This window comes from Rhipicephalus microplus, unplaced genomic scaffold (assembly GCF_043290135.1).
Source record: "Rhipicephalus microplus isolate Deutch F79 unplaced genomic scaffold, USDA_Rmic scaffold_52, whole genome shotgun sequence".
Taxonomy (NCBI): Eukaryota; Metazoa; Arthropoda; class Arachnida; order Ixodida; family Ixodidae; genus Rhipicephalus; species Rhipicephalus microplus.
Window position 1 is genome coordinate 1987243 of NW_027464625.1, and position 10154 is coordinate 1997396.

Genomic DNA, 10154 nt, shown 5'->3' on the forward strand with positions numbered 1-10154 from the left:
CTTGGTTGGAAGAAAGGACAAATTTGAGGAGCCATTGAAACAAAACTAAAGGTGACACAGTCGCTACTGGTTCATACTTGAGTATTAAAAGCACTAGCGCGTCAGGGACAAGAAGCGGCACTACACGTGTACTTACTCGCAACTGAAAGCTTTGTTGCATCAAGAAAAATGTCAGGCATGCATGGAAGACTCGGCACAGGCACACAAAAGCTTGAAGAGCAGCCTTTCTAGAGCCAGTGGTAAACTCATTCATGGAGCAACTATTACAAGTACACTACAAGGTACCCACTACATTATGGTTCATCATAATTTTTGTGACATGGAGAAGCACCCCCCGCTACAACGAAGTTTTCACCACAACGAATAATTTTCAATTCCTCATCAGCTGCCTCTAGAAAGCAATGTGTAAAATGTCCCGCTACAACGAATACTTTTCCTAGATACTTTCACTTCAACATAGTTTTCATGAGTACTACCAAGTAAGGAAAAGGTAGTTGCCTAGGCTTGCCACGAAATTCTGCTACGAACTTGGCTGTTTCTTGTTGGCTCGTGCCTTCCCGAGTGGTGCAGTCGCATCGCAAGACCAGTGTCTTCATCGGAAACACGTTTTCTGCCTCCACACGCACATCCCTATATTTTGTCAGATGCTCGGTGACAGATTGCCCATCCACCATGATGCTGCCAGTGGGTTTGGTTCACGTGCGTGCCGCAGTTGAATCATTCAAGAACTCCTGCCATGTTTTCAACACAGCACTCAAAACAAGACTACCACTCTTCCTCACTAGCCCTGCGATCTTGAATGACAACCACGGTGTCATAAAGGCGCACAAGCGGCCAGTGCACACCGAGACGAAGCGTAACTACATTCTGCCACAACCGCTGCGAACACAAATGCGGTAGTGTCGACATAATAATGGGTGACTACAAAAGTACACGCCCATCGACCGCGCATCGACTCGAACTAATGCTGCGGACAAAATGACAAAACTGCGTCAATGCGATCAATAGATAGCAATGGCGCAGTTGTGAAGGCACGCGCACGAGCAGTACTTCCAAAAATGTAAGTACTGTTTGCCGCGATAGCGATCAGCGGGCGTTTATGAATGCCTGTGAAACCACAGTAGAGGTCTTTTTGCTTTCCGCAGCTTAACTGTCGAGCTTCCACCTGAGCAACACCTTAGCCGAATTCAAAGAAATCTTCGTACAAAGGTCGTGAGTGTGCTTAAGGTCGACAGTTGCCCCTGTACTGAGCATTATTTTTTTTTAGCAAGGTCAACGTGGACCTTGCTTTGTCTTGGTACGAATATGGCCATGTCTTGTTAATCAATTTGCAAGACATAGCCATAAGAATGTTTTGGTATGTAGATTATTTTTTAGTGCTGGTGAGCAACATACAAATCGAATTGTTTACTGCAAAAAATGGTGGTTTGATTTTCACCTATAAAATGCTTGTTGAAAACACCTTAAGATTTCTCAACCTATCGCTGTATTTCTCCTTCCAGCGTGTCTGCTAGATGTATGTACACACCTTGGTCTACCAAGCCACTGTTCAGCTACCATTCCTTGCACTTAAAGCTATATAGTAAAGAATGGAATAGCTTTGCCATGTCTGAAATCGGTCATCAATAGGTCTTACCAACGTTTCACTCGATGCAGATATAATGAGCAAGTAGATTATTATAAACTTTCCTGTTTGGCTTTTCTGTTTTGGTGTTCAAGCTGTCTGACCATGCGTCTTTTTTAAGCTAGTAAAAGGCCTTGATGTTTGCAGCCAGAGTCTCGATTAAAACCAAGAGTGGCAGTTATGCCATATCTGCAGATGCTGCCGCATTGGCTGGAGAAAACGGCTCAACAATTGTGCTGAAGGTGTTTTTTTTTTTTTTTTTTTGCTAGTAGTAAGCTAAATAAGCTAAGTAGACTAGGTTCTATGTTTAGAAGCAAACTTCCCGAATTCAGTAACTGGGATATACTGCTGTGTATGTGTTAAGTCTCTTCTCCGTCCCTTCCTGGATGCGCTAAATCTCGTGCTATGGATAACCAACAAGCCTGCCGTGCAACCTTAGTGGAACACAAATTTGGATTGTGCCATGTACGGGATGCCTCTGTCCTGTGGCCAGACAGATCGATGTGTCAAGATGTGCCTGAGGGAGCACCGGTCTTTGCAGGGAAGACTACTAACACACTTAGCCATGCACTGTGCCGAGTGCTGATGCAAAAGGTGGTTTGCTGTGACAAACATTTTGTTCACACATCACGATATGACACATGAGCTTTCCTTGTTAACACTAGGGCACTCTTTTACATCTCTCACCAATACTTGGTCATATCTGCCAAAAAAAGTGACACTGCTCTAGAAAGGAGATAGTTGGAGGGTGACCCATGCCTCTGTCTTTTTATGTAAGGTCTGACTAATGATGCGCATGTGCAGTTAATACGCGAAGACTTGGTTTGAGTACATGTTTTCTTATGGTGCAATACAGTCAATCCCAGATATACCAAACTTGCTTATATAGAATTATTGTCTCTAAAGAGCAATTAGGAAATCCCCTTGAATTTTCCATGTAAAAGTATGGGATCTGTGCGCCCATATTTCGAGCTCTTGCGCAGCGGGACATTCGCTATATCAAACGCTGTGCCGTGTCTAAGCTCAAAAAGTGCATTTTTCTTAGCAAATATTGATCGGTTTTCTGCTGCATTCTAACAAGTTCTGGGCCCCTTGCGTGCGCAGGTAACGAAAATGCGGTATTATTCTATAACGCTGATTTGGTGCGTTGTGCCCCGTTTGTGAGTGCATCAGTATGTCTGATGCGCGATCTGCAGGTTTCAACGCGCGGGCATAGTGTTTTTTCAAAACAGATTGATTGCTGAGGACACCATAATGAGAATGCGAAGTGACTCGGCAATCTCATTGCAATGTTCGCATTCCCTTCCTTGTTTGTTAGTGCACAATGGCACACGAGCCTGAAAAGCATGGCCTTCGGGATGTGCAAACTTGTGACGTATTTTTGGTGTTGTCGGTTTTAAAGGGCACATCTCGGAGGCCACGTTCTTTCTAGCTTTTCGCATCAAAGCAGCTGAAAGCAGTGGCAGCCAGCTACAAAGGCACAAGTGACATTGATATCGCCAGCATGACGACTGTAGAAACTCAATGTATTTTGCGCTTTCTTGCCTCGTTCCTTATTAATCCTCATTCGGGAGTTGAACTGAGCCTTGACCCGCACGTAGCGATTAAAATTATCCCTGGTGCTTAGAGCGACGTCATGTAAAGCACCGTGGTAGAGAGAGAGAGAGTAAGGTTGAGTGAAATGCAGGGAGGTTAACCAGAAAGAAATTTCCGGTTTGCTACCCTGTACTGGGAAAAGGAAAATGGGCATGAAAAGGTAAGGTGAAAAAAAAGGAAGGGAAGGAATGGTTAAAGAAAAAAAAATATAAGATGCGCACACACTCAAGCACGGGAATGTCACAGTCATTTAGCGAGTCCGGTTGACCGCAAAAAAACTTCAGGAGCGTCTTCGTCGCTTTCTGGCTGGATGGTCGATTGTTCCGGTACTCCAAAACTGACTGCTCCGAAAGTGACCAGTCGTCGAGCCATGCTAACGTTGCCAAAAGCTGCTGTCTTTGGGAGCTATATTGAGGGCAGCCACAAAGCACGTGGGCAATGGTTTCCTCAATGCCGCAGTGATCACACGTAACACTGTCAGTCATCCCGATCCGCTAAGCAAAACTTTTTGTGAATGCCACTTCAAGCCACAAGCTGCAGAGGACGGCTGTTTTGGATCGGGATAGTCCGGATGGCATTCGAAGTTGAAGTGATCTAAAAGGCGTAGACGGGTATGCAGAGAACAGGTCGTGCTCCACAATAAGTGTGGTATATCACGTGCTAGCAAGCAGATCTTGAATGCTGCATCGCTTCTTGATAGTGGAATGAACTCCTGCATGCCACTTTCATGAGCATTCGTGGCAGAATTATCGGCATGTTCATTGCCGTCAATGCCACACTGGCCTGGAAGCCACTGGCAGTCGTGCACCGTGGTAAACTTTCCTTGTGGCCCTGATAACAACTTCGGATGCGTCATGACCACTGGCATTCCGTGCCTCGGTGAATTCTGTGATTAATCAGCATTCCCAGACACCACCTCGGACAGTCAGCGACTTTGCAGATGGCAACGTAGCTGTTTCTGACTGCATCGATGCTGAGATTGTGGCTGCTGTTGTCACAGCTGCGGAACTGTACCCGTGCGGTTATGAATATGCCATCGCTGTCGCCGCAAACCATCCTTTTGCCGCGCTACTAAGCTTGCATCAACGTTCTGCGTCAATCAATGCTATTGAGACTAAAGGAGCTGAATTCGCTTACTTGAAAAGCTTCAGTGATATGGAGAATGACCTGAACTTGACACGCAAGAAGCGAAACAAGTTTATGGTCTATTTTCATGTTAAATAAAGTGCGGTAATTTGCAGCTACCATGTTCTTCATTATACTGTGGGCGAATTGTTACGTTAGCGTGTCTAATGATTTCCGAGGCCTTAAAGGCTTTAATTTAGGCCTTAAATATGCATTTTTGTATTTCAAATTATCGATATATCGAACTAATCTAGGATGACCTTCGTGTTTGGTATATCCGGGATCGACTGTAGTCCTCAGGAGTGAGTAAATGCTCATGCCTTTTCTTGCCCTGTCGTGCTAGTGCATTTTATTTATTCATAAGTATGAGCCACTGCAAGGAGACTGCACACCATGGGAAATGGATACCTTTTGTGCTGCGAAGATTCCGTAAAAATTTGCAGTGACATTTAAGGAAATATTTTTGAGAAACTGCCAATTAAAAAAGTCAAATTTTCTGCTTTCCGAAGGCTGGCATTGAAATTTGTCATTTACATAAATTCCAAATATAAGAACAGTGTTTAAGACTTCGAATTATTGTAACACAGAACATTATTGTAGCCCTCAGTGCGACTGTAGGACATACAGCCGTCTGCAGAAAGAACTTTGAATCACATCACTTATAGCACTTAGCGTAGTGCCAAGTCACTCATATCTTGCCCTTTTTTTTTACCATACTTTAATTTTTTTACCATGCTTTCAACATTTTTTTTACCATGCTTTCAAATGGCGAAAGTACTGTCACAATGGCACTGACGTTGGGTCAATTTTTTGTGATAGCTTCTGAATTTTCTTCATATCGGTAGATATATAAAAATGCTGGATAATTTCCTGTTTTTTTTTTTTTTGTTTTCTTGAGAGGTCATTTTAGCTTCCAATCATCACGTGTTTTTGTTAATTTGTATTGTAACTCGACTGATAAATGCATTCAAACTATCTCTTGCAAAATTGCCCCACTCATTACAAATTCGGCTATTAGTGTGTGGAAATATCTTTCTTTATGTGATATACCGCTTGAAAAGTAGGCACGTAATTGGGGAGGACAGCCAAAACAGCCATTTAAGCAAACAAATTTTGAACTATCTCCCCAAAGAGAACCCTGATGAGATGCAAAGCAGCAGTGGTGTGCTTGGCGTTGACGCAGTTGAAACGGGCATCGACGCGGGTGCTGGAAGAAAGGTTTGAAGTGAAAATCGGTGTAGCGTTTACTCAAGTGAACGTTTGTTTGTGACGCAAAAACACAGGAGGTGGGTTGGGTTTCATGTAAAATTCATCGCAGATAAACGAGCTGTAAGAGTGTTTTCACTCGATGTGCAGAGTAGACAGGTTTAGTCGCGCGTCTGCAGCAGCCGTACAGACACAGCCTTCTAGCCATTTGCAATGGCAGACCGCATTCGTACAGCTGCTGCGGATGCATGACTAAATCAGTCTTGTGTTTTCCCTCAATTGTGCGGTTGAGTGTTGCGGGCGGTGGAGAGGGTGAAGTGACTGAGAAGTGTGTTGCGAGCTGGGGAAGGAGCCAGTAGCTGCTGCGAGTGAGGGAAAGAGGGGCATCATTCGTACAGCTGCTGCGGATGCATGACTAAATCAGTCTTGTGTTTTCCCTCAATTGTGCGGTTGAGTGTTGCGGGCGGTGGAGAGGGTGAAGTGACTGAGAAGTGTGTTGCGAGCTGGGGAAGAAGCCAGTAGCTGCTGCGAGTGAGGGAAAGAGGGGCATCAATACGCAGCTGCGACTTGACCTATTTGGCATCGTCCCACCAACTGCGTCGAGGGGAGCGCTGTAGGGCACGTTGGCAGGAGACACGGATGGACAGCGTTATACATGCTAGTCAAAGAGCTGCTTCACACCTAAAAGAATAGTTGGTGCATGTGGAAAAGCAAGCTTTACAGGAATAGAAGAGTGCTATGAAAGTTCACAAGAGGCACAACTTTCCTCTTCACAACTTAAAAGGTACTCTGTGCCATTTACACCTGCCGTTTCATACCAAATACCTGTTGATGCAATCGCAACAGGATGCCTTCATGAGGCAGTGGGACAGTTTTTCTTTCTCAAAAACACTCTCACAAGTCAATGGGACATATGTGTCCCACTTTTTTCTTTTCCTGTAAGCTACTGGCTTGATTTTGATGAAGTTTGTTCTATGCTATATCTTTGCTGTTTATATCGATATACCACAGCTGTTTTTTATAACACTGCGTCATAACTATAAATGAGTCTGCAAAGGGTTAAACTTTGAACTATATATATTGGGGCATGTGCACTAGCACTCCCTGTTCGTAACATTGGCTTCATAGTCACAGAAAGTTGTCTATGTGTATACACAAGCATCTTTTGGTCTAGTTTATTGTTTGAGGGTTAGAAATAATATTTCGGCATGTGCCAGTCTATTTAGCAGTGTGGTGTGTTTATCCTAATGGTATACAATAAGTACGTATTTGCAACTGTGGCTTTTTTTTTAGGTGCCGTGCGAATGAATAGGAAGTTTAAAAATGCAACAGATCATGATGTGCAAGAGGCCGTCCAGAGTTGGCTTCGGCATGCACCTGCAAGGCAGCAGAAAGGTAATTTGTAAAACAAAACTGCTCTGTTTAACAATACAGTTGGCTCGAAATAATTCAAACTCCAGGGAACCTCTGGCTTTTGTTTAAATTATGAGAACTTCTCATAAATATGATTGGAGCAATGACTGACATGGTAACTCGTGCTCTGCCGTTTATTGATTCTCAAGGTTGCAGGGATTACATTGAGTGCTCCGAATGGCTATCACTAATGTTTTTAGATGTTTGCAATCATATTATTACTCTTTATTATACAGCACGTGTATGTTTGTGCAATTAAAAGACAAAATGTTCTATTACCTGTGACAGGTAGACCCTTTTAACCTTGGTACAATTTTTGTGTGTGTATATTTTAAAGAACCACTCACCATTTTGAGATGGAGATAATGAGTGAGATAGATTTTTGTGAAGACATAATACGAAATATTGGATCATCTACGAAATACCATTAGGCTCTGTATAGCCTAGGACAGGTAGCAACATATGGCGAAATGCAGAGCACCTCACGACACAGACATCAGTGTAGTGTCAGCATAATCAAAGCTACACCACAAATTAGTGTCAGCTGGTCAGTATGGTGCTCGCTTTCTCACGTGCCGTTCACATCACATGGTCACGTGGCCAGCTGTGTTTACCAAGTCAACAAAACTGCCCCTGCCCAGCTCAGTGCTCTTTGAAACCGAAACTGCGACTTGGTTCTCTAAAAACTTCTTTAAAGAAATAAGCCTCGTACACTCGTGCAAACGATGTTTCCGGCTGTGATAAGTTGTTCATAAGCTACCTATTGCAGCTTGTGGGGGGGAATGAGATTTCAAATTTTTGTGTCAGTGCTCCAACACTGGCAACGAAACATTACGTAAGGATGGGCGGTGTGATGTTTCTTTGTCCGTGTTTAAATTAGCGCTGTGTTTCTATCTATAGATCCGTACACCGAGCTCGCATCCCAAGATTTCCAAGTTACTAGTGTACCGTGGTGAAAGTGATCCAGGAAGCGTTTGGCATTTATAAACCATAGCCTGGCTACCTTGTCTTGTTCTTTGTTTTCTCAGTCCTGATGCGAGTGTTGGTGCCTGCCTTTTGGGTAGTTTGGCCACTTTGTGGGCAGTCAGTCGGTTTATTTGCGAGTGTTGGGGACATCAAAGCACAAATGTTCAGCAATAGTGACACAAGCAGCAGCAGATGTCTGGCATGGAAAAGTGATATTTACAGCTTTACTGAATTCATGCACAGGAGCAGTTTGAGATAAATGGCTATAAATATGCTGAAAACATAACACTTCACGCAAAAATTAAAAGTTTGAACTAATGAAAAAATTTGAGTTATGAAAAGTGTATTGTATCTTAAACCTTCCTATATCTAAAGAGATAATTAAGCTGAAGTTTATTTCGTTGAGTTCTTAATGTGGAATAGATACAGGAAAGGTAACAATATTTGCAAAGCAAGGAAGCTCTACAGAGTAAGAATTTTGTGTTCAATGTTGGTTACTTTCCGTAAAGTTTGCACTCTCAACAATGCTGATTATGTTTAGAAAATATAAGTTAATTTGTTTAAGTACATTGTTAAAATATTGCAAGGTATGCAGTGCAGGACTTTTTATAATGAGGTTTTCATAAAGGCATACACACCACCTTCGTGCAGGAACCAATTTTATCTTTTTCAGGACCCTTTTCAGCGTAGAGAAGCTTAAAATGTAGATAAACATCTGTACACTATTAGCACTTCACAGAAACAAGAGGAAAAAAAGAGAGGAATGGAGATTAAGAACCGGTGAGAATTGATGGCTTTCAACTGATTTCATCACACAGAAGGAAGAGGTTTTATACTGACTGATGTTATGCCAACAAGTGCTGGAATGAGAATAGTGGTACATGCAAGGTGCCCTTCATCAGAGATAAGTGATAAGTTTTTTTTAAAGAACAATTGTTTTCTTGCATGCTGGTTATTCAGTACCTGTGAGCCCAAAGCACGCTTCTCCATGCAAACATGCACAACGCAAGATTCCCTTAGCTCTGTTGGGAAAAATGCTAAATCAGCGAGACCAGAACTTGCATTAGAGACAGTTTAGCAGCGCTCCGCTTGTAGGTCTGGACCTAGTTAGGTGCCGGGCACTCAGCTAACCATTTCAGATTATCCTGTTGCACTAATTTTTTTACAGCACACTTGTTCTGTGCAGATATAAGGTTAAAAATTGTTTGCACGAATAAAGAAAATGAAAATTGTGCAAGCACAGCCTGCATCACATTGTCACCAAAAAGAAACAGCTTATGTTTTTGGAAACATGTTCCCTTTGAATTTCTTATAACTGGCAACATGCATGTGCCACACAACTGTTGTTGTTCTGGCATCTGTTGGTGAGTGATCGGTAAGCATGAAAACTACATATTTCTGTCTAATAAAATCAGCTGGAGATAAACGTTCTTTAGTCTCCTTTTCTCTGCACTCTTTTTTTTATTTCTGTCAAATGCTGGAAGTACATAACTAGCCTAGCTAACCGCTTTATGTAGCTTAGCAGTTGCTATGTGTCATTTCTAGTCTTTCATATACATTGTCTGATAAAGTTAATGGAGACTTGTTTTCTTTGGAAAGATTATGCAGGATGTCAAAAATAAGGTGTGTGATGCCAAGTTTTTCATCTATCAACGTTATTTATACTGTTGTGAGGCAGAGATTAGGTATGTTAGCTGTAGCGCATAGTGTAGAATACTCACTTTATATGTAGCTATTGGCCTATGAGCTTTGTGGACAAGTGTCGGCAACATTAAATGCCCTAATTCATGGTGTTTTTCAATAATTCTGCCTTTTTTCAGAGACTAAAAGATCGCTGCAAGAATACTAGCCCCGCACACAGTATCTTTTCTTCGACCCACGTTGGAGAAGATCTGCAGAACATAAGCATTTATTTATTTACATTTTGTTTCCAACCATCAAGGGCTGCTGCATCTTTCACAATATATCTTCACAATGGGTGTGATCAGTTTGCTGTGTAAATTTTTTCTTTGCATACGTTTTACAAACACCGATGTGCTGCACCCTGGCTACACCCCTAGATTCAGGGGTATGAAACGTGGCTCACATGTGTATGTACATGTCCAAATGCTGCAGGCAAAAGACCAGTGTGTCATACGGTTGAACCTCTTTATAAGAGACATGCGATGAACAGCTTTGTCTTTTATATGAGACCTCTCTTAAAAGCAGGGTAACATCTATGCAT

At 42.5% G+C, this 10154-nt stretch overlaps 1 protein-coding gene across 3 annotated transcripts in view; it reads left to right on the forward strand.

Annotated features, from left to right (window-relative positions):
• Nucleotides 1-9917, forward strand: part of LOC119187154 (uncharacterized) — a 39142-nt gene extending 29225 nt beyond the window's left edge. For 2 of the 3 annotated variants that reach the window (XM_075884887.1, XM_037435387.2), the window contains 2 exons: nucleotides 6845-6946; nucleotides 9751-9917. In XM_075884887.1, coding sequence (XP_075741002.1) covers nucleotides 6845-6946; nucleotides 9751-9779 — 131 coding nt within the window. In that variant the 3' untranslated portion in view covers nucleotides 9780-9917. Of the gene's footprint in view, nucleotides 1-6844; nucleotides 6947-8603; nucleotides 8711-9750 lie in introns of all 3 variants that reach the window. The other variant, XR_012889324.1, reaches the window with a different exon arrangement.
• The last annotated feature ends 237 nt before the right edge of the window (nucleotides 9918-10154 follow it).